Source organism: Scylla paramamosain, chromosome 18 (genome assembly GCF_035594125.1).
Source record: "Scylla paramamosain isolate STU-SP2022 chromosome 18, ASM3559412v1, whole genome shotgun sequence".
NCBI classification, from domain to species: domain Eukaryota; kingdom Metazoa; phylum Arthropoda; class Malacostraca; order Decapoda; family Portunidae; genus Scylla; species Scylla paramamosain.
Window position 1 is genome coordinate 23,654,650 of NC_087168.1, and position 25,000 is coordinate 23,679,649.

Below are 25,000 nucleotides of genomic sequence, written 5' to 3' on the forward strand. Positions count from 1 at the left end.
TATATATATATATATATATATATATATATATATATATATATATATATATATATATATATAGAGAGAGAGAGAGAGAGAGAGAGAGAGAGAGAGAGAGAGAGAGAGAGAGAGAGAGAGAGAGAGAGAGAGAGAGAGAGAGAGTATATATATATATATATATATATATATATATATATATATATAGAGAGAGAGAGAGAGAGAGAGAGAGAGAGAGAGAGAGAGAGAGAGAGAGAGAGAGAGAGAGAGAGAGAGAGAGAGAGAGAGAATATATATATATATATATATATATATATATATATATATATATATATATATATATATATATATATATATATATATATATATATATATATATATATATATATATATATATATATATATAGATGGCAATAAAATCCTAAGCTTTTGAGCCCCAGCAAACTCTTGAAATTCTACAAATTGTGCCAATCGTTTTGAAGAGTTCTTGAATGTGTTGGGGACATCATGAGCTAGTTGTTCAATAGCATCAGGTAATTGTTTGCATGCTTCAGAGGCACATATATGCGCAGAATGGCACACACATTTCATAATAAAGATTCCTGGGCAAAGTTCCTTTAACCTGCTACTCACAGAGTTATTAGGCCCCATCATAATGCTGCATCCATCAGAACCAAAGCCAGTGATATTAGAAATAGGTATACCATTTTCAGTAAATGTTTTCATTATCTCTGAAAACAACCTGGCAGCTGTAGCACCTTCATTAGCTTTACTAGGATCACTACTAAATAATGGCACTAAATCTCAAAATTTGGTGACAGCAGCATTTCCTTCAACCACTCTTACCATGATGCATAAATTCTGAGAGACTGATATATCTGTGGATTAATTCACAAGAATGTTGAACTTGTTCTGCTTTAAGATGTTAATGAGCTCTTGTTTGTGAGTGTGCCATAACATTACCACACACTCTTTGACATTTTGTTCTTTTCATTTTCAATTCCTTTGCAATAGCGGAGTCAGAGAAGCAACCTTTCAGGACTTCACACAGATGATCGGCCACACGGAAACTTGTATCATGTTCCAACCCTATTCTAACACCTCTTAAACACAGGGAATACATCTGCATACATAAGAAGCGGGATGAGGGGAGGGAGACAACAGTTAATAGATTTCTTTATTGACAAGTTGTGGTGGATGTGGACACAAGGGGCGAGTGGCATCACAGTTGAGGTCCACCAGCTGAGTGGAATCTCAAGTGGTGACTTATTGAAGGTGAATCTGGATCGAGTGTCTGTTTCCTATGTTATGTTTCTTCTTCGACCAATGTTTCTGATTTGTGTTGCCTTTTTTTCAATGTTTCAGTTTTCATATACTATCTTTCTTCACAAAATTTCAGTTTTGCATTGCTTCTGCTTTTCTGTTTCCTACAAAGTTTCAGTCTTCCTACACTACCTTTGGGTGTACAGACACTTGCTACATCAGCACTTGCATGCCTTACTCTACACACCCTCTGATAAAGAAGACAGTGATATTTTCTATAATATGAGAAGGAAGGACTTACTGAAATTTTAATGAGACCTCAGCAAATTTTTGTCAGGGTGAGAACACAAGATACAAAAAAGTGTTTGTATGTAAATGTATGTTAGGAAGTTTGACAGCCAGGCATTCTTCTTATACCAATCATGTAGTCTCACTACTCTGCTGATTACAAAGTTTCAGGAGGCATAAGTATAGTCATGGTCAGAAATTTAGTAACATACCACACTACCTTCCACTTCTTATTTAAGTCTGAAGTCCCCTGATCTACTAAGAATATGTTACCTGTCTGGTTTTGTAAGGAGTGTCATCAAACCAGGGAACTCAAGACTAGGGGAAAACATTAGGCACAGTGGGAATAATTGTGGAACATTACTCTACTTCTGACTGTGACTGTAACAAAGAAAATATCTATGTATAAGAAACCTGGCATGTCCAAGCTTCATTCAGCAGACCAGAGGCCAAGTGGAGAACAAATTAACAATGATGCTTAGTAGAGAAAGTTCCATTATTAGAGTCAAACCATGATACAGGCTAACATTATACTTGAGAATCACACAGATACAGTGAAATGCATTCTTGTAGCAAAAATACATGTTGAATCATTCATAGACACATAAACAATTCTGGAGTGCACACTACAGATTCCAGTGTTCCTGTCTGTCCTCTGTGCCTCCCTTGCTTTCTAGCACATATGGTTTCCTAGCTTTGTAGTAATATTGTATGCATTTTTAGGGTTAAATATCTGACGTTACTCACTAAGCAGACACCACTGATTACTACGGTTCATTTCCATCCATAAAATCTGGTCCCGAGCATCTCTTAACACCATAAGCTCAATCTAAGTCATGCAGCACATCATGTTCCGGTGCCACACGACAGCAACGGGAAGGCAGAAGAAGAAAACACTCGTATAACACCTTCCATACATCTCTCTTTCATGTTTTCGGGATTCTCATTATTGCACACACGCAGGCCCTCTAGGGAGCGACATAGGTAATTATATATGTACACCTCAGCACGTTATCCAGTTTCTACACACGGGAACACACCACCACTGTAATAAGTTCACGTCTGGTGTTAATTCCTTTGTAGATGTGTATGTAGTACTAGAACTGCCACTTACATGTACACTCTTAGCCTTATCATCTATGTATGTACAACACTATCACAAGATTCAGGGTGTGTATCAGCTTCCACTCTTGAGGATGTGAGGAAAGGAGGGAGGGAGGGAAAGGGTTGGATTCAGGAGTCTCTTGGAATAAAAGGTTTTAACTATTTCTTATTGTAACGTATTGTGAAATTTTTTTTCTTATATTATATTCTTGTAGGTTATCCTGACAACTTGTTTTTTTTATCTTTAGTTGATTACTTTTTTTTACTTAGAAATGTTATAACTATTTTGTGAAACAATAATTTGTGTGTCCATGTAGTACTATTGTGTGTAGTGTTATTTCTGTGGTATCGTCAAAAAAGATATTTCGTTCGTATCACTGATTACTTTTCTCAACTTCAACATGCAGGTTGGAAAGATGATCATTGATCAAGAAATCTGAAAAGCAGGATTCACTTCATGTGGAGATGGGTGAAAGTGACTTGGCTAGACGTTTTGATTTTGAAGTTGAATGGATGCCCAGTGTGAGGGGAGGGAGAGAGGGAGGGGAGTGTGCAAGTAGAGCAAGGATAAGAGAGAGCTTAAACTGCTGCAATAAGTTATAGAAGTGAGGAGAAAAAAAAATATAAAAGGCCATTGAAGCCTCTCTACAGCAAGATCTCTAGGAATACATGACAGGAATTGATAAGAAGTGTTTGGAATCAGTTAGGCAAAGAGGAATCTAGCGTCCATGAATGCGATGAGGTATATACTGTGGACTGAATCCCATCTGCTGCCTCATCTGCTGCCCGCCTCTGCTTGTGTGGGGCGGTGGTGGTGGTGGAGGTGATGGTGGAGGATGATGGTAGTGATGGTGGTGGTGGTAATGGAAGGGGAGAGTCAGCAGGGGAAGCAGAGATCAGGAGAAACAACACAGCTTCCTCCAGCCGCGTTTCCTGGTGTGAGTGTCATCAGTGTAGTCAAGGGTGTTGGTGGGGGAGTGGTGGCTGTTGAGGGGCTCCGTTGCAGCATCTCTTGCACCTCCACCACGCATGCTGCCCCCACCGCCAAGTTTCCTATGTCTTGAGAAGGAACGCTTTGAGGAACCCCCACGTGTCAGCATAGGAAGGTTGCGTGCCTCCAGTGCTGCCAGAATAGCCTGGTCAAACACTTCTTTCAGGTTCCGCTGCGTGAGAGCCGAGGACTCGACATATCCTACAGCTCCTATCTGGTGGGCCAAGCGCCGTGCTGCCACCTCAGACACTGGCTGCTCCCGGTACTGCGCCAGCTCTATGAGGACCTGTCAATATGAGGGATATTAGTGGACAGCATAGTGGATGAAAACCTAATTCACATGAAGCCTGCTATAGATAGATGCATAGAATGTTAAGAGATACACACTGAAGAGAGATTCCTCACAGAGCACAAGACATTAGTGGATGTTGTAATGAAATTCTTCATAGAGCACAAGACATTAGTGGACGTTATATATAATGAAATTCCTCACAGAGCACAAAGTGAAAGACAAACTGAGAGAAGACAGGCAGGTGGAGCACAGGATGACAAGACTTCAGCAACATAACACAATGCCTTGCTTGTATTACCAACTGAAACCTCACAGTGAAATAATAACTCTAGGAGGACCTGTAGGCACAAACTACATGAGTGGGAAGTGTAGGTATGGTGAAAGAAGGTGCAGTAAAGTGCCAGATGGAAATATGAGACATTTTGCTGAGATGGCCTGGAGTAGAGAGGGAGGAGAGAGGTAGAGGACAGAGAACAGTGGAGAAAGTTGGAAGAGACCTTTGCTCAACACTGGAATCATAAAAGGTGATGATGATGTGGATAGGGAAAAAAGGCACATGACATCCAATATAAATCTGCCTATTCTTAGCATATGATTTGTGTTATCAGCCTGGAAACCAACACTGCATAAAGGGAAGCAAGAACTGGGAACATCTATTGTAACCCAACTCTTGAATTCTAAGTAGGTAGTAGATATTTTTTTCCTTATACAGTACTTAGCTTTATCTATAACATAACAGGTACAGTAGAATACAAGTAAGGACATAAAGATCTGTTAATGCTTGAGATTCACCTCTATTCACTTCTATCTACCATCAGGGAACTCCCACTGAGGGAAGGGTTGGCCGTGATGAAGGTCACAGTTTCTATGCCTTTCCAGGTACTTACAAGGTCCTTGCCTCACGCTTATCATGACGCAATCCCTTGTTCCTCCTCCCTCGCTTGTGGCCTCCGCTTATTCATTCCTTCCTTCCTTCCTCCCTTCCTTTCCTCTCTCTCTCTCTCTCTCTCTCTCTCTCTCTCTCTCTCTCTCTCTCATCCTCATCATGATCATCATCATCATCTGTGTATCCTTCCTATCCAACTTGTTCAGAAGACTTTCAAAAGCCACTCCACTTGTTCAAACAGCCTACAGTTTACTCTCTCTCTCTCTCTCTCTCTCTCTCTCTCTCTCTCTCTCTCTCTCTCTCTCTACGTAGAACAATTTTATTAAACTTCAGTACTACGAAAGTGGGATAAAACTCATGTTAGGAAGACTGATTGAAACATTTCTCCTTGACGATGCAGTAACACGCTAAGTTACAGTTGCATCAGAAAGGAAGGCAGGAAACGAAAAGGAGGTGGGGGGACGGGGGAAGGGGCGGTGATTGCAGTGAAAGGCAGACACAGGTACAGGAGGTTCCATTATTTACCCATTTCAGCCCAGAGTAAGCAGAAAGAGCTACCGCAGCGAGAAAGGAAGAGTATTTGAGTGCATGTGTGTGTGTGTGTGTGTGTGTGTGTGTGTGTGTGTGTGTGAGGCTGCAAACTACACACACTTTGTCAGGTGCCGCAGTGCTGCCGCTCGCACACTGATTAATGTTTGTCCGGTGATCCAACCTCGGCATGACAAAGAGGCCACGTGAGGAGGGCTCCGGGTACACACACACACACACACACACACCTAGTCTTTCATTTTTATGAGTTTTTTTTTCTTTTTCTTTTTTTTTTTTTGCTATATTAATGCAGTTTTTGGTAAGTTCCGGCGACCCAGGCATCTGATACTCGCACTGGCAACCTTACTTGGCCGGTGGCGCAAAAAAATGGAAGTCTTGTTTAGATTTAGGAAAGAATGAGTGTTATGTTCCTGGGGCTGCTCTCTCTCTCTCTCTCTCTCTCTCTCTCTCTCTCTCTCTCTCTCTCTCTCTCTCTCTCTCTCTCTCTCTCTCGTTATGTTTTCCGAACTTCAATACCATCCCTTCACAGCTCACCACGTAAGGCTTATTACTTTTAATCGTATTCTTGATTGTGTGACCATTCATAAACACTTCCATCCCATCTCGTTCCTTGCTCACCTTCACATCCGTCCTGAGGTCGCTCTGAGTCCCCACCAACACGATGGGTGGGCGAGAATTATGCTGACGCAGCTCCGGCAGCCACTTCTCCCGTACGTTGTGGAAGGAGGTTGGCGATACCACGCTGAAGCACACCAGGAACACGTCCGTCTGGGGATAGCACAGGGGGCGCAGCGAGTCGAAGTCATCCTGTGGAGAAAAGAATACACTTAGTACTTTGGTCATGGATATTGTGAGAGAGCATGACGTCAGGGATTCATCTCCAGGAAGGCCGGTTTTGGTATCCTTTAGTGAGAAGCGTTTGTACAGTGTAGAGAAGAAAACGAAGGTTGGGTAACTTCTGCATTAGTAATGTATGCAAAGTAAAAGATAAGAGCAGCGGGTCCGTGGCGTGGAGACATGCCGTTTGTAAGTTCAGAGGAGCAGGAACCATGAAAATAGCTGTAAAATATAGTAAGAAACTCATCACTGCGGTACATTATGAGATGCTGAAGACAGACATTTATAGAAGCGAAGTATATGAGATGAATAGCCTTCGACTCCACCCAGTTTACGAGTATGGCCAAGGCTCATTCATTTCAGCGCCCCAGTGCAACTCCAACGAAGCCCAGGCTAAGAAACGCTCTTGCTGGGAGGAGAAAACAGAGACGATACAGAACTCTAGGCTAGAATCATGGAAGCTTATGATTTAAAATATGAATTGACAAGAAATGCAGTTTTGCAATATTCGTTTAATAAATAAGACTGGATTAAGGAGTGAGAGCCTTACGAAACTCACAAAATCTCTAGAAAAGGAGCACCATCATCACTATTGCCATCACCACCACACATCATCATCGTCTCCTATGTACAGGTGTTCTCCTTCGCTACCCTTGTGGCTTTATTTGTACACATCCAACTTTCGCTTCTGCTCTTCCCTGCGGGTGACAACGCGAGCTGCTTCGTTGGCATCCAGAGCACGAGCCTCTCACCCTGACAGGACTGACCCACGAGGACGCCGCGAGACAGATACAATCCCTCCCTGGCCACGTCTAAAGGCCGTATTCTTAAACTCTTCGGGTTTCCACTGAGACTGTTTTCAAAGGCCGCAAAGATGAATAGTCGGGTTTTTAAAGGCGTTTTCCTAGTGATGATGCAATTTTTATATATTTTTTTACTATCAATATATTAAAACATTTCTGAACGCTCTATTAACTTCCATTATAATCTGTTAAGGGTAGAGATAACACGCTTAAGTGTATAAGAATGTGGTTTTAAGAGGAACATGTCTAAAAGTCACTTGTAAGTCACAATGTAAGACAAGGAAACTCATTTAAATACTCGTCCTTGTAACTCACTCACATAACTTATAAATAATTCTGAGCCTCAACACACAAAGCATATTTCCAGCTAACTGATCCCATCTTGAATGAATTTTTCACGCTCCTTTACCACAGCGCAAAAATCCGGGTCCGTGAAGCTGTCAGTGATCACCGGACTGCACCGACACACCAACACCTCGGCTACACGGGCTCGTCCAGCTCTGCGGAACCTGTCTGTCTATCTCTCTACACCTGCCAGTCATGTTTCCGTAAGATTCATCGTAACATTCTCTCCCAAGCTGTTTACTTTTTCTTCGGAGGAGCGAGTAAGAGGGGAAGTTTCACGAAGATCTATGCATGCTGCTAACGCTTGCTCCCTGCTCTCTCGCTGTGAAGGTTAAAGAATGATTTCCCTCCTGTCTTTACTGTCTGTCGCTTTATGCTATCTTGCAAGTGGATAGGTGAAAGGTACTCCCCCCCACCTCTCTCTCTCTCTCTCTCTCTCTCTCTCTCTCTCTCTCTCTCTCTCTCTCTCGCACGGGTAGCTCCGTTTACCACCCAGCAGCTGATCGCCCTGTGACCAAAGAAGGCTCGCATCTCCTCAGCACAACGCACGTAAAGCAGAGACAATTTCAGGCCCGCCAATTTCAGTCTGGCGGAAAAGGAAGCGAATTACAGTTCCTAGAAAGCGAAGTAGAAGCAAAATATAAACGTAAAACGCATGGGGTTAGTATTTACTACTCACCGACCGCAGGAAATAAATAAATAGACAAATAAATAAAAAAAAAAAATTGCCTCGGGGTTTGAAGCCACAATCGGGAGGGCGAGTTTTCCTAGTCCAAAACAGCTTGGTGCGTTCAGCTCCCAGAGTGACAGGTAGAGTGAGTCACGCAGGGCGATGAACAGGTGGCGGGAGCAGCTGATGAAAGCAACACCTGGAAGCAGAGCAGGTGTGTCGCGGGCAACTGACTGAATGAAAGTTTGAATGAGACGAAGAGGGCACGGGAATGGAGCAGGAAGAGGACGTGGTGGGTTTGGGTTAACCAGCGATCCGTGCACTGTTTCGCTTCATGATCCAAACAGTTAAACAGTTAAACAGTTACGTTATTCCTGTGTATTTCATGGGACCGGATAAGCTGCAGAGACGTGAATAATGTGTGTGTGTGTGTGTGTGTTTGTGTGTGTGTGTGGCGCCAGTGTTGCCAACCTCCCACAAATTGCAGGTAAGCTCTTTATCAGATTCCTGCAGACTGAGTCACAGGTGAAGCACGCCGCTCTACACCCTAACCCACTCACTGCTGCTGACAAAAGCCACTTGCCATAAGCGTCCTTGTGGCGTCCTGGTGTAGGTATCATAACGTAACGCTTGGTGACGTCGGCAATGGGAAGGAAGGGCCGCTCCGTCACAGGCTGGCAAACGTCACAAACATTTCTTTCTTTCCCTTTTTGCATCTGAGCTCTGTGGTGATGAAGAAACTCAGAGTAAGGTGCATGCGTTGTGTTTGTTATGTTTGTATGGGTGGCGGTGCGAAGCGCGGGGAGCGAGGCGGCAGGCAAGCAACAGGGTGGCAGAGCGGCGGCGTTGGCGGGTGTGGCGCCAACACGTGGTGGTCCACTTGCTCAGCAGCGTCCCGAGTCCCCGCCTGGCCGTGGCTTTCACCCGTACAGCAGCAGCCAGCCAGCCAGCCAGCGACCCGCCACACCGCTGTCTTGTCGCTCACGGTTGGAACTTCATCAGGCGGCGTCACCCTCAGTGTATCTCTTGTCAGATTCCATTATTACTTCATCACTGGTTTCCCGGAGTCATGACACGGCAGTATTGTAGCCGCCAGCACACACAAATTGGCTTGGTAGTAAGTACAGCTCACTATTGGTCATGAAGCTTTAAACTTTTACTTTTTTTTTTTCTTTTTCAGTGGTCACAGCAACGACCATTGCACCTCTTCTCTTTACAGTTTATCTCTGTCTGATGACGACGATAATCATGCCTCTGTTTACAAATGAGGAACGCATGGTGTCGTAAGCCGCCGTGGAGCAGCAAGCCGCGTCGCCAGCCTTTTCCAGCTTCCCCACTATACTTCCACTCGCCTTTGTATTATGTAAATGAGAAATGCGCAGGATTCCAAAGCCGCCAGCAGCCCTAGTCGCCGTGCCTTATATAAGTTCGCCGTGCCCTCCCTCGCCTCAGGAACTCCTCGGCGACGCTGCCCAGACGCCGCCTCCCCGCTATCAACCGACCCGCAGACACATGCTTCATATTCGGGTAACAAACGCTGGACATTACACCATCTTGTTCTTACAGGCAGAGAAGTCTAATCAAATCTGATTACACCACACATGTTTGTATCAATACTTCCGTGGAGACTGTGTCGTAACTATGCTAATATTTTTTTTTATACACATAAAAAGAAGATGGCTGAGGTTACTAAACGGATTGATAGGGAAAAAAAATATACATATAGTCAAGTAGTGGAGTTCTAAAGAGCGTAAGGTTAATTCAGTTCCCGGGGTGTCTTGTTACCCTTCTGCTGTCGCCTTTTTGTGGCCTAAGGTGTGACGAGGCCTGACGGAAGGGAGCCTCGTGGCGTGTATTGCGTGCTTACTCCTATTGCGTTTTGGATTTCATGTTTATCGTGGTTGTATCAGTTCATGGCGTGAATCAAGTGTTGACAGTATTGCCGACCATGACTACTACTGTGACGGCCATGTGTAGGCCTAATGGCTTCTTGCAGCTTCCTATGTACAACAACAACAACAACAACAACAACAACAACAACAACAACAACAACAACAACAACTACTACTACTACTACTACTACTACTACTACTACTACTACTACTACACCACTACCGCCACAATTTGGTCACCTTTGTCTAGGTAAGCACAAAGCAGTGGCAGTAAGTGGTCGTGGAGTGTAAACATCACTTCCTGGAGTTACTGCACGACCACAAGGATAGCAGTGAACCAGTGACGTCAGCAGGCAACGACCAATGATAAAAAGCCGCAGCGGTGACGTCACGAGGCAAGAACCAATGACGGTGCTCCCTGACACGGCCCAACAATGAAGCAGCGGTGCATGAACCTGTGGAACCATGACTAATACTGCTGTTACTGCTGCTGCTGATGATGATGATGATACTACTACTACTACTACTACTACTACTACTGCTACTACTACTACTACTCGCATAATCCAGTACTCGTACTACTACTACTACTACTACTACTACTACTACTACAGCAACAACAAATACTACTACTACTACTACTACTACTACTACTACTACTACTGCTGCTACTACTACTACAGTAACAACAACAACAACTACTACTACTACTACTACCACCATCTCAACCACTATTCTTCCCTATCGCTGGCATATCTTTGTGTGTTATTATTGTTCCTCCTCCTCCTCCCTCATTTCGTTCCCGTGGCACCCGCTCTATTTGGGCTTCTGTCTGTTTAAGTGTCTGTGTGTCTGTCTGTCTGTCGGTCCGCAGCTGTGTGTAGCGTAGTGTAGTGGAGAGTGTAAATCTTCAGCATTCCTTGGTATATCTTATGTTCCCTCACTGTTTTCACTACTAATCGCTCTTCATTACTCACTGTTCCCTTGTCTTTTTAAGATTTCCCTCCCTGCTTTTATGTTTTCATGGCTAACCGTCATTCATTATTCATTATTTTCACGGTTGTTTGCCCTTCATACTGCATAATGGTTTCCTTACGTATATTTTTTTCATGCTTTTTCCATCGTTTTATTTTTATTTAACTGCAGGACTCTTACTTCAGCTGCTAACCTTGTGTGTGTGTTTGTGTGTGTGTGTGTGTGTGTGTGACGGCATGAACCTCCCGGGGGGGTAACATGTATGGCGGAATGATGGCGGCCACGACTAGAGAGAGGTGGGAGGAGGAGGAGGAAGGAGAGAGGGGAGAGGTGAGAGGGAGATGGGAGGCGGGAGGTGAGAGAGGAGGGGAGAAGGAGGAGAGAGGAGAGATGGGAGGGATAGGAGAGAGGGTGGGGAGGTGGGGAGGGTCTCACGTCCTCCTAACAGGCCCGGAGCAAAGGAGTTTCCGCCCCGCCAGTCGCCGTCGCCACCACCACCACCACTACCTCCACCATCGTCACCGCCACCACCATCACCGCCGCCGCCGCCGCTGCCGCCACCTCTCGGGCTGGGTCGGCGGCGAGGCCCGAGGGGGAGAGAGATAATTACCGGAAGTGCCCCCGAGGAGAAGTTGACCCCACATTGACGAAACCACGGCAGAGAGAAAGAGAGAGAGAGAGAGAGGGGGGGAAACGGGGGTGGGGGGTTCAGGTTTCTAACATTCACCTTTCTTCTTCTAAAAATAGAGAGAAAAAATAGAAAAAAGTCAAGGGAATCTTAGTTATTGATTAAAGACGGATTTTCTCCTCCTCCTCCTCCTCCTTCTCCTCTTACTACTACTACTACTACTACTACTACTACTACTACTACCCGCACCACCACTACTAAATTATATACTATCACAACACTAAGAGAGCTACATATCTTCTTCTATTAATACCACCACCACCACTACTACCACCACTACCACCACCACCACCACCACAACCAGGAAAATAGCACTACATCAGCAAGGCAAGGGAAGGGAAAACAAGCCAATCTCACGTACACGATTCAGCACAACATACCCTAACTCTCACATCTGGGAAGCGAAGCAAAGTAACACACACACACACACACCAAGGGAGGGAGGAAGGGAGGGAGAGAGAGAGGGAGGGAGTCAGTCAGTCAGTCAGTCATTGCGGGAACGTCAAAACATACACAAATCAAACCCTCTGAAGAAGCTCCCTTGTTTAGTTAGCAGTGAAAGGCACCCGGGACTCTTAAAATAGTGCTTGCAAAGTATCTCTCTATTTCTCGCATCTCGCACTCGATTTCCCAGCTTAAGTTTCCCATGTATCCGGTGCTGAGGAGTAGACTGATCAGATGAGACTTTCCTGTGTACTAAAACCCTGATAGAATTTGGTATATGATAGTATAGTCACATATGTCTTGTCTTATGAACTCTGGTGTGCGTCGCCGTGGGAGGGACAAGAGTGGACAGCGTCAAGGTTAGGCCCGTATTCTGAAACGCTTTGCTCTCTCACCACGACTATTTTCAAACGCCACAGAGATGATTAGCCGGGTTCTCAAGACTGTCTCTCATGTTAATGACGTAGAAATCTCGTTAATCTGTCACTAGAATCGTATAAACATCATTAAAGTTAAACCCGTGTAACTTCAACTACAGCCTCTTGAAAGTAGTGGAGGTACGGTGGAGAAGTATTTCAGAGTATATGATGGAAGGGTCATGGAGACGAAGGGACGAGAGTTTATACGGGTACGAGTGTTCTTGTGAGTGTTAGATAGGGATGTGGTGAATAGGTTTGTTTTATTGTTTCGCTGTGTGAGTGAATGAGTAAAGAGGGCAAGAGAGTACATGACTGACTTCCGGAATGATTGACTGAATGACTTAACAAAGGTTGAATAATTTGCTGACTGACTGACTAACTGACTGTGTGACGAAGCGAATGAACGAGTGAGTAACGGACTGGTTGGATGTGCAAGTTGCTTTGATTGTCTAGTCATGAGTGGTTAACTAACTAACTGATTAACTCTCTCTCTCTCTCTCTCTCTCTCTCTCTCTCTCTCTCTCTCTCTCTCTCTCTCTCTCTCTCTCTCTTCATAATTTCATACGCTTCAGGCCTTAATCTCTCTTCCCATTCATCTCAATTTGCACCCATCACCTCCCTCCCTGCCCTCTTTCCTCCAACACTCCCCACCTCCCCACGCCTACCATTCCCCACTCAATCTTCAAACTTGGCAGCTACTGTAAGATTTCCCCCTCTCCTCCTCTCTCCCCTCCTCTTACTTCTTCCCATTTAACCATTTTTCTCTCTCCTTCCTCCTCTTCTTTCACCACCACCCTCTCTTCCCTTCCCTTCTCTTCCACCTGGTCTTTAAACATATTACCACTTGTCACTCCCTTCCTCTTTCTCTCCCTCTACACTTCATCACTCCCCTTTCCTTCTCAGCTTCCCCTTTCCTTCCGTGCCCAGTTCTCCCCTCTCTCTTCCTTTCCCCTTCATGCCCTCTTCCCCTTCCCAAGCCTGAGGTATCATCTGTGGTTGTGTGAGGTGACAGTGGAAATATGTGAATGGAGGAGGAGGAGGAGGAGGAGGAGGAGGGAAGAGAGAGAGAGAGAGAGGAGACACCGCCACCTCTCTTTTTTTTCTTTTTTTTGTAAGGAAATACTAATGTTCCGGGGAGACAGAGGCGGTTGAAGGGGGAGAGTGTGAGAGTGAGGAAGAGGGAGGGAGCGAGTGGGTGTGGGAAGGATGGATGGATGGGAGAGGAAGGGAGAGAGAGAGAGAGAGAGAGAGAGAGAGAGAGAGAGAGAGAGAGAGAGAGAGAGAGAGAGAGAGAGAGAGAGAGAGAGAGAGAGAGAGGAAGGAAGAGGGATGTTGGGAGGGTGAGAGGGAGGGTGAGGAGAGAGACTTAAAATTGAAGCCGGAAGAAAAGAAAATTTGAATAAAAACTGCCCGTGGAGAGAGAGAGAGAGAGAGAGAGAGAGAGAGAGAGAGAGAGAGAGAGAGAGAGAGAGAGAGAGAGAGAGAGAGAGAGTAAAGGTGTCAACAGTTCCGATGCTGACTTTAAAATATGTCAGTACGTTGCTATTAACGTGTGTGTGTGTGTGTGTGTGTGTGTGTGTGTGTGTGTGTGTGTGTGTGTGTGTGTGTGTGTGTGTGTCAGGAAGAGAGAGTGAGCGATAGGAATGATGACACGCTCGAGAGAGAGAGAGAGAGAGAGAGAGAGAGAGAGAGAGAGAGAGAGAGAGAGAGAGAGAGAGAGAGAGAGAGAGAGAGAGAGATGGATAGACAACATAACACAGGAAAGAAAAGAAACATGGAATGAAGGGAGAGAAAAGACAGGAAGGAGGCAGAGGAAGGGAGGAAGGGAAGGGAAGTAGAGAGTTAGGGAGACAGGGAGAGGGAGAGGGAGAGAGGGAAGGGGAAGGGAAGCTCTAATCTGACATACTAATCAGCTGAAGAGTTTGATCCTCTCTTTGGCACCTCACCCCTTCACCCCAACACACCCAACACGCCCCACCCAACACATGACCGCCCGCACCCCTCCCAACTCCTCCCAGTCCCTCTCATACCCACTCCTTCCCCTCCCAATCCCTCCTAACCCATCCCAATCCCTTCCATCTCCTCCAATACCCACACCTTCTCCCTAACCTCAATTCCAACCATTCGCAACCCCTCCTAACCGCACCTAACCCATCCCAACCCCTCCTTACCGCACCCATGCCCACTCCTTCCCGGATTTCACTGCCCCGTGCCCCGTTATGCCCAGCCCCTCCCTTTCGTCTCGCCTCGCCTCCTCTTCGCTCCTGTTTCATTCGCAAAAAAACCTTCAGTCTTCAAGGAAAGGAAAGTATTCAAGGGCTGGCTGGGGTGTTCCCTGGAGAAAATCTTAACAGTGACCCTGCTAGGCTGCCTCGCTAAGCCGCACAGAGTAACGTGGAGCACAGGAGTGAGTGGGAGTTAGGGTAGTATTCTGAAACACTTCTGCGCCGCACCTCCTCTACGTTCAAAAGGCTCTACTTGAAGTTCCACGGGGTTTTTATGGTGTTTTTTTATGATTCTGCTGGCAGAGTAACAAGATTTCTACATTATTAGCCGGAGGAACACATTACGACATTCAACACAAATATCCAAAGCTACTACAAGAGGGAAAAACTTCAACACAACAGCTGCTAAACGTAATTGTAACTTTTTTTTGCATCAGCGTACAAAAACAAGGAACAGTAAGTAAAAAAATGGCCACGCATCTGAGTCTTCCCCCTGTTCTTTGTTCTTCGCGTCCTCAGGTTATTACAGCCTATTTGCTTCTTCGTCCATCACTGATTGTATTGTCCTCGCCACAACAATTCTCCAGCGGGAAGGGGAAGCGATTAAGGGCCATATTATTAAACCAATCTCCTCTCTTTCATCTCAGCACACCCGAGGAAGAGTTAGTAATAGGAAGCAGTGGATTCTACAAATGCTAATGCTTTCTATACGACAAGAAGACTCCAGACAACTAAGGTAGGTATTCCTAAATGCTTTATTCTCCATAAGAACGATTTTCAAAGGTCACGGAGATGGTTGGCCAGGTTCTCGTGATGTTTTCGCTACTGATTAAGCAGAATTTTTATTGATCTCTCACTAGAATCATGAAAACACCTCTGAAAGCTCGGTAAAGGTTTAGTCCTTGTTAATCTATCACTAGGATCATGAGAACACCCTTGAGAACTCCAGGAACCTCCACTACAACCTATTAAAAGTTTAGAATCCTCATAAAAATATGACTGAAATAACGAAAACTACCTTGAAACTTCTCAGAAACGTTTACTAGATCTCTTAGAACCAGCCGAGAAAAGACCCCAACCTCGAAAACTTCCAGAAACGTCCACTAGATCTCTTAGAAGCAATCGAGAGAACACCCCAACCTCGAAAACTTCCAGAAACGTCCACTAGATCTCTTAGAAGCAGCCGAGAAAGGACCCCAACCTTGAAAACTTCCAGAAACGTCCACTAGATCTCTTAAAAGCAATCGAGAGAACACCCCAACCTTTTGAGAACACGACCCGAACCTAAGCAGCAAGTGGGAGACGATACAGACGCAAAATCCACAAGACCATTACACCGCTCAAATAATCCAGGAACTGAGAATCTTCCAAGGCTAAAAACAACAGGAACAATTCTTCTACGCGGCTCGCAGGAGTGGAAACAAAGGAAACAAAGGAAACCAGCCTGTCGTGCGCTCCAGGCTCTAGTACTGCTGGTGTCTGTGTGTCTACAGCTGCTGGAGTTTCACCTTAGGCTACGTAGTGGTATGCGAAGAACGGCGGAGTCATTGGGGCGAATTCAGAATAGCCAAGTGGCCCGGGAAAGTTAGTGAACAGAGAGAGAGAGAGAGAGAGAGAGAGAGAGAGAGAGAGAGAGAGAGAGAGAGAGAGAGAGAGAGAGAGAGAGAGAGAGAGAGAGAGAGAGAGAGAGAGAGAGAGAGAACTTGCAGGATCATTCTTAGACGCTTAAGGAACTTTCATTATCTATCGCTAGTCATGAAAACACTCTAGAAAAGTCTCCAGTAACTTCCACTACAGCCTATTAGAAGCTGTTGAGATAAGACGGCGGGGAGATGTTTAAGAATATAGGGCTTTGTGTGTGTGTGTGTGTGTGTGTGTGTGTGTGTGTGTGTGTGTGTGTGTGTGTGTGTGTGTGTGTGTGTGGATAAGGGAATAGGTGCAAGAAGGAGGAGGAAGATAGAAATGCTTATGAGATAACGAAAAAAAATAAAAAAAAAAGCTTAAAACAATCCTAATAAGCGATAAAATAGATCAGAGAGAGAGAGAGAGAGAGAGAGAGAGAGAGAGAGAGAGAGAGAGAGAGAGAGAGAGTAATACTACCTACTATTGCAGCGAACGGACGGAGATGAAGAGAGATAGTGACAGTACCAACATTGTGAAGTCAAAGAGAGAAGGGGGAGCACGACTGTTGCAGATGAAACACGCACCGTCTTTGCCCCACCCTTTTTTAACAATGCTGGGAGTGTAGGCACCCGGCGCACGAGTGGGGTACTCCAGAGGGCCGCGAACAGGGCGGTTTTAGAGAGTTAGACGGGAGTGAGAGCGGAAAAAGAGGTGTCGGAGGAGCTGTACAAATAACCGAGGGCTCTTACTACCGTCGAGAGAGGAAGACGAGGAGTTGAAGGTGGTTTTGCTGTACTAGATAAATACGAGGGGACGTAAAGGGTGAGCGTTTAATGCTAAACCCGGTAAGCGCCGGTCTGACGTGTATAAGGAGTAAACGGGAGAGTAAGAGATACGAGAGGTGATAAAGATGGAATGCTAATACTAAGCAAACAAGGGACTTTTGAAAGATGCCGGTTTCTGATACAAGACAGCTAGAGGAAAGTGGTGAAGTTAAGGAAATGTGAAGAATGGAGGAGAGACCGATTAAGAAATGAGGCGAAATTAGGCAAACATAAGGAATTGAGGAGAGATGGCTAAATAAAAGTGACGAAGTTAAGGAAATATAAGAAATGTAAGAGAGATAGAGAAATAAAAATTACTAAAGTTGAAAAAAAAATACAAGGAATGGAAGAGAGAAAACTGGGGAAAGATGATAGAGACGGAATTTTAACGTTAAACAAATAAGAAAATATATTTAAACACCGAGTTTCTAGTGCCAGACAAATAAGACAACACTCACGTCAGTATTATAAGCACCGAACCTCGACATTTGCTTTCACGAATGTATATGAAAGTTTTGAAGCCAGGGAAGACAGGGAGACTTTCTACGCAACACAATAGAATGTGAAGGGAAAGAAATGAATTCCTGAATGAATAAAACAGCACTGAAGTCAAAATTTTACGAACCATACCTCATAACTTACTCTCACGAACACATACAGGAAAACACGCCGACCAGGGAAACCTTCTAAGGAACTCAAAAGAAAAATAAAGAAATACAGTAAAAGAAAAGGACTGAATGGATAAAACAGCACTGAAGTCAAGATTTTTACGAACCATACCTCATAACCTACTCTCACGAACACATATATGAAAACTCTCCATCCAGGGAAACTTTCTAGGCAACACAATGGAAAATAAAGACACAGACAGACACATACCAATATAGGAAGACCACAGAAATACCCCAAAGCTCCCACCACGGTTCCCAGCTCAACAATTGGCAATAATTGAAGAAAGGTCAGAAGTTAAGAAATGGTTACCTATACTTTACGACTCTCTCTTTCTCTTTCTCTTTACATTCATCTCCCTCTCACTCTATTCACAATCCGTGCCACGCTAACAGCCCTATCACCCCGCGGCACCCCAGGCATGCCGTCCCAGCGCCCACGTCTCCGCCACACGCCAAATAAAGGAGCGTGTGAAGGGTGTAGGGATGAATGGGAGGCGTGGTGGTCCTGGTGGTGGTGGTGATAACGCAGCGTGGAAGGTGCTGGCTTGTGGAACGTGCGTGGGGAGGGAATGGCTTGGGGACTGGAGAGGGAGTGGTGGAGAGAGAGAGGGAGAGACAGGGAAAGAGAAGAGGTGGAGAAATAACGATATGAAAGGGAGTGTGGTGATGAAAAGGAGGAATGTATGTAATGGAGAATTGATGGAAGGTTAGATAGATAGATAGATAGATAGATAGATAGATAGATAGATAGATAGATAGACAGATAGATAGGGAGAGAGGAATTGGGGAAATTATGATAGGAAAAAGAGTATGATAATGCAAAGGAGGGAGGAATGTGAAAAGAGAAGATAGATAGATAGATGGGGAAGACAAGTATGAAAAAAATATAAAAAGTGTGATATTTGAAAGAAAAAAATGTAAAAAAAAATCAGAGAGAGAGAGAGAGAGAGAGAGAGAGAGAGAGAGAGAGAGAGAGAGAGAGAGAGAGAGGCAAGGGGGAGTATGACATAAACAAACACACACAAGTAACTTTTCACCTAAACAATGGAACGTAGCCAATCTCTCTCTCTCTCTCTCTCTCTCTCTCTCTCTCTCTCTCTCTCTCTCTCTCTCTCTCTCATATCTAAATTGTGAAGAATACATGACTGGAAAGAATTGGAGGAGGAGGAAGAGGAGGAGGAGGAGGAGGAGGAGGAGGAGGAGGAGGAGGAGGAGGAGGAGGAGGAGGAGGAGGAAGGAGAAGAGGAGGAGAATTACATAGGTTAACAAAATTATTCTTGCTGGGCTGACGAGAAGAAGGAGGAGGAGGAGGAGGAGGAGGAGGAGGAGGAGGAGGAGGAGGAGGAGGAGGAGGGCTAGATAACGACCCGGGCAACGATGACGACGACAAGATGAAAAATATAAGGGAGGAGGAGGAGGAGGAGGAGGAGGAGGAGGAGGAGGAGGAGGAGGAGGAGGAGGAGAAGGAGGAGGAGGATGGAAGGAGGCATAGAGGGTGCGGCAGGTGAGCCAAGCCACCTGGAGCAGGTGGAGGCTGCCCACACACCAGACACCAGACGGAGGACTGCTACTTACTCGTACTCCTCCTCCTCCTCCTCCTTCTCCTCCTCCTCCTTCTCTTTCCTTCACCTCCGTTTCTTCCTGCACGTCCTCTACCACCACCATCACTACCATCGCATCCTCCTTCTTCTATCAATCATTATCTCCATCCTGCTCCTCCTCCTTCTCATCCTCCTCATCTTCTTCTCCTCCTTCCTCCTTCATTTATATATACTGGCTCTATACCACCACCATCACCACCACATCCTCCTTTTCCTTCTATTATTATCAATCATTACTAGCTCTTCCTCCTCCTCCTCCTCCTAGTCCTCCTCCACCACCATCACCACCTCACCCTTCTCCTATTCTATCAATCATTACCTTCCTTCTCTTCCTCCTCCTTCTCCTCCTCCATCCTTACCATCACTACACCCTTCTCCTTCACCTTTGCTTTTCTCCCCACAAATCTTCCTTTACATCAGTGTAGCTTATCACCAACAGCCTCGTAAGGGCCAACACGTCTGCTGCTGTTTGCTTATGTTGTGTTTTGTTTTTTTCTTCTCCTTCTTCTTCTTCTTACCTTCCTTCTCTTCCATCATCGCTGTTGGTATCTTCATCTAATCGCCATTCTAAATATCACATTTATTATCACTGTCACCACTATTACTGCCACTACCACCACCACCACCACCACCTCCACCACCACCATCACCACCACTACCACCACCAACAACAACGCAAGACCTTTCACCCCAAACTACAATAACATTTACAATAAACAAAAAAAAAAAAAAAATGAGAGAGAGAGAGAGAGAGAGAGAGAGAGAGAGAGAGAGAGAGAGAGAGAGAGAGAGAGAGAGAGACAAAAATCAGAATCGTGACGGCACTCCCCCCTTATAATTCTTCCTCCCCATCCCCCATTACCCACTTTTACTCCCCCAAGTCCCCCCCCACGAGTGTCCACTAGCCGCGCCCCCTCCCCTGCCTATGCCCCTCTCTTAACCCCCTGCTCTCGTGCCCCTCCCCCCCACAGTGCCCGAGCTCCCCCTACCCTCACCTGGGCATTTGGTTGTCATTACCTTTGCCACGCACGTCGCTCCAAGGTCACCAAAGCCACTGAAAGACTGGTTTAAGCCTGCCTCTCTCTCTCTCTCTCTCTCTCTCTCTCTCTCTCTCTCTCTCTCTCTCTCTCTCTCTGTCTTATTGGCTTCATGTTTCTGGTGTTATTTTCTCTTTATTGACTACGTTTGATATCTCTCTCTCTCTCTCTCTCTCTCTCTCTCTCTCTCTCTCTCTCTCTCTCTCTCTCTCTCTCTCTCTCTTATTGCCTCCTTGTTTCTGGTGTTATTTCTCTCGATATATCTACTCTCTCTCTCTCTCTCTCTCTCTCTCTCTCTCTCTCTCTCTCTCTCTCTCTCTCTCTCTCTGCTTCTTTCATCACCTGTTTTTTTCTTTTTCTTCCTCTTCCTCCTACTTATCATATTTACTTTAATACCATCACGGTTTCTCTTGCTTCTTTTTCTTCTTCCTCTTCCTGTTCGTTTTCTCTCTCCCTCAGTTTTTTTTTTATTTCCTTGTTTTTCATTTTTTATTACAGTATAACTCAACTAAACTGTGCATGATAATCGTCTGTATGTGTGTGTGTGTGTGTGTGTGTGTGTGTGTGTGTGTGTGTGTGTGTGTGTGTGTGTGTGTGTGTGTGTGTGTGTGTGTGTGTGTGTGTGTGTGTGTGTGTGTGTGTGTGTGTGTGTGTGTGTGTGTGTGTGTGTGTGGCGCAACATAATGTTACGCAAACTCGATGACACCTACACACACACACACACACACACACACACGAGAGAGAGAGAGAGAGAGAGAGACAGAAGACGGAGGCGAACAATAGGTAATAGGGAACGAGGAGGAGGAGGAGGAGCTGGAGGAGGAGGAGGAGGAGGAGGAGGAGGAGGAGGAGGAGGAGGAGGAGAATGGGAAGAAGAATTTGGTGGAAGAAGAGGAGGAGGGGATAGATGGAAGTAGGTGGAGGCAGCATTGGGGTCATGACACATAGCTGCCTGACCTAGTATACAAGTGTGACCTCAAGCCTTTGACCTCGAGGGCGACCTTCTCCTTCTACCCCTTCCTCCCCCGCCTCACCTTCCGGCCCAGGTAGGGAGAGGTGGATGATAATGATGGTGATGATAGTAAAGGTTCGTCTACGTCAAGTAAGGTTCTCTGGTTCCCTTGTACCTCTCAGTATAAAATGACTGGGAACTTCCTTTGGGTTTTCACACGATTACTGGAAACCTTGCGCGCTGCTCGGTACAATACGTGATATCGAGGCATTTCTGGGTAGTGTGTTCTCAGACGTTCCTGTCTTGCCTCGCCTCGATTCCTGGATGTCGTTGGGGTGTTCATTTTTTTCCTGGTTCTATAGTGGTAGTTTACAAGGACTCTAGTGCAAGTTATCATGGTTTTCAGGAGTGATCTAATTCTAGTGACAGTTTAACAAGGATTCTTAACAGTTTGCAGTGGATGTTATTGGGGTGTTGGAATTATTTATCTATTTTTTTTTTCTTGGTTCTATAGTAGTAGTTTAAAAAGGACTAGTGCAAGTTATCATGGTTTACAAGAGTGATCTAATTCTAGTGACAGTTAAACAAGGATTCTTCTCTAGTACTGGAGGGTTTGAAGTGTTTTTTTTTTTTATTCTAGTGATGGTTTAATTAGGATTTTACATTACTGGAAGTTACTGGAGGTTTTCAAGAATGTTTTCCTGATCCTAGTAACAGTTTAACAAGGATTCTTCTATTGTGAAAGTTCTTAAGATTTTCAAGAGTTTTCCTGATCAATAGCTTAACACCATTTCTACACATCAATAGCAAAAATCATCCATAAGAACCCAACTGATCAACTCCGTGGCCTTCAAAAACAAACCTTATGAGAAAGAAAGGCGATGCAAGACACGGACAGCGGGTTAGGTGAGCGTGTGGGTGTATATTATAGCAGGCAGACGTGCATCATAGCGTCGTGTTGGCTGGCTGGGTGTCTGACGCGATGAAGAAGGTAAAGAATGAGGCAGCACGCACGCAGGCACACCCAACAGTACAAGGTTGGCAGGACGTGGGTTGGGAAGGCCTCACGTAAGCAGAAAGATGCGGCAATACTACTTAAATAACTTCTCATAAACCTGTCTTGTAGGAAGCACCTGATCTACGCAGCCCACCACCTTCCCTCCCTCCCTCCCTCTCATGAAGCCTCCCTGTACATCAATTCCTGTACCTTTTCTGATCCTCTTCATCAATACCTCACCATGCACTTTAGATTAAACAAAGTGCCACATCTCAAAATCCACGAGGCGCGAGTCGTATCTGAATATCACACACACTAACACCACCGGCCTTGCTTTGTCCCCTGTTCTGAAAAGCATTGCTCCCACCACGACTATTCTGCAAGGCTACAGAGATGATCAGGCGGGTTCTCACGAGTGTTTCTCGTGTAAGTAATCAGTTAGTAATGTAGATATCTTGTTAGAAACGTAAAAACACCCTAATAAGCCGGTTTTAACTTCAATTAGAGGCTTTGGAATGTAGGGAAGGTGCAGCGCAGAAGTGATTCAGAATATGGTCCACTTTGCGGCGGTGACTCCCTGGCTGGCTGACTGGCCGCCTCCCTGCACGCCCCGCCTCACAGCCCTGACTAAGAATATTATCCTTAACAAATCACTCCCTGCCAGACTCTTTCCTGTGCCGCCGCTTTCACATTTTTCTGAAAGACCACGTCAGGGACACACACACACACACACACACACACACACACACACACACACAGAGGACGAATCAATTTCACAATATTTCGATGCTTTATTCGTTTATTTGAAGCTGTGTCATGTGGTGCTTAGATGGGAGGAGGTGATCTGTGTGTGTGTGTGTGTGTGTGTGTGTGTGTGTGTGTGTGTGTAGGCAAGTTTACACTCCTACACACACATATACAAATGAGATATGCATGAATACTCGTATAAACCCAAAACTTGAATGGTGTGTGTGTGTGTGTGTGTGTGTGTGTGTGTGTGTGTGTGTGTGTGCGCGTAATACATATATGAGGAAGATTAGATTATATGAAAGTCATAAATATTGTCTTGTCTGAAAGTTAACGTGTGTGTGTGTGTGTGTGTGTGTGTGTGTGTGTACGTGGGAGGCTAATGGGTGTCCTTGGCCACTTCCCAACACAGCTGCAAGGTCACGACATCCCCCCTTGCCCCCCTTCCCCCTCTGGTAACCCCACCTCCCCCCATACCTCCCCCATAGACAGCACTCTTTGGTCAGTGCAGTTCTACTCTCTCTCTCTCTCTCTCTCTCTCTCTCTCTCTCTCTCTCTCTCTCTCTCTCTCTCTCTCTCTCTCTCTCTAGATCCAGGAAGTGGAGATGAAGCCGAAGTGGAGGTACGGTGGAGATGTGGAGGTAAGGTGGATATGTGGTGGCAAGGAGGAGGAGGAGGAGGTCTCATCTCTCGGCCAAGTTCAAAAGCCCGTGATTATTCCTCCCTCCGGCTCACAATTCTCTCTCTCTCTCTCTCTCTCTCTCTCTCTCTCTCTCTCTCTCTCTCTCTCTCTCTCTCTCTCTCTCTCTCCACTCCCTCCGCTGACCTTCTATCCGTCCACATTCTTCCACTTCTTTCCACTCCTCCTCCTCCTCCTCCTACTCCTCCTTCTCCGTCTTCTTACATTCCAATTTCCTTATTTCCTCTTCTTTCCACTTCTTCCCATGGCCACATTCTTATTTTTCTTCCATTTCTCTTCTACGTTACGTTTCTTAATTTCTCCTCCTCCTCCTTACACTTCCATTTTCCTCCCTTCCACCTTTTATTCGTCTGTTCTTCTCCTCTTCTTTCCTCTCTCACTTTTTTCTAATGCCATGTATATTTAGTGTATGAGAGGGCATTTGTAGGACACAGGGAGCAGTTGTCGGGCATTAAGAGAGCATAGGAGGATGCGAAAGTGCATTTTTTTTAGGGTATGGAACATAAAAGCAATAGACGGAGTATAGAAGGGTACATGAGCATTGAACAAGAGATAGAGCAGTCATGAGGCACAGGAGGGAATAGGAACATATGAAAGAGCATTTTTTTGAGGCGTGGAGCATTGGCCAAGAAATAGAGTAGTTATGAGGGCATGGAACAGTTACAAGAGGGCATTAAAGGAGTCTGCTGAGTATGAAAGAGCATTTTTGGGGAGTGTGGAGCATTTTTTGAGGGGGACATAAGGGAAGGGAGGGAGCGTTTATGAGCTATATATCATAAATGAGCATATATTGAGGGATATGGAGAAGTAACACGAAGGAATCAATGGAATAAGTTGAATATGAAAGAGCATTTTTGGGGAAGCATTAGGAAGAGATAGAGCATGCCCCCCCCTCTCTCTCTCTCTCTCTCTCTCTCTCTCTCTCTCTCTCTCTCTCTCATCATGGGTGGGCAGGAAGGACACAGCTACTCGTGCCCCGGGCCAGCCATTATCACCACCATTGTCATCACCATCACCACAGCCACCGCTCCTCTACCTGCCTGCCTTCATTATCCGTCACTATCACTACTTTCACCGCAGCTACACCTGTCATCATCACCGCCATCACCATCACCTAGCAGGAAGAGGAGGAGGAGGAGGAGGAGGAGGAGGAGGAGGAGGAGGAGGAGGAGGAGGGGGAGGAGGAGGAGAATATACTGAA

The 25,000-nt window shown here is 45.4% G+C and overlaps 1 protein-coding gene across 1 annotated transcript in view; it reads right to left on the reverse strand.

Moving 5' to 3' along the window:
• Nucleotides 1–1,140: 1,140 nt before the first annotated feature.
• Nucleotides 1,141–25,000, reverse strand: part of LOC135109329 (rho-related GTP-binding protein RhoU-like) — a 51,203-nt gene continuing 27,343 nt past the window's right edge. The window contains exons 3-4 of the mRNA XM_064020689.1: nucleotides 5,968–6,156; nucleotides 1,141–3,908 (exon numbers count right to left, since the gene is read on the reverse strand). Of these exons, the coding sequence (XP_063876759.1) occupies nucleotides 3,528–3,908; nucleotides 5,968–6,156 (570 nt within the window). The 3' untranslated portion in view covers nucleotides 1,141–3,527. The remainder of the gene's footprint in view (nucleotides 3,909–5,967; nucleotides 6,157–25,000) is intronic.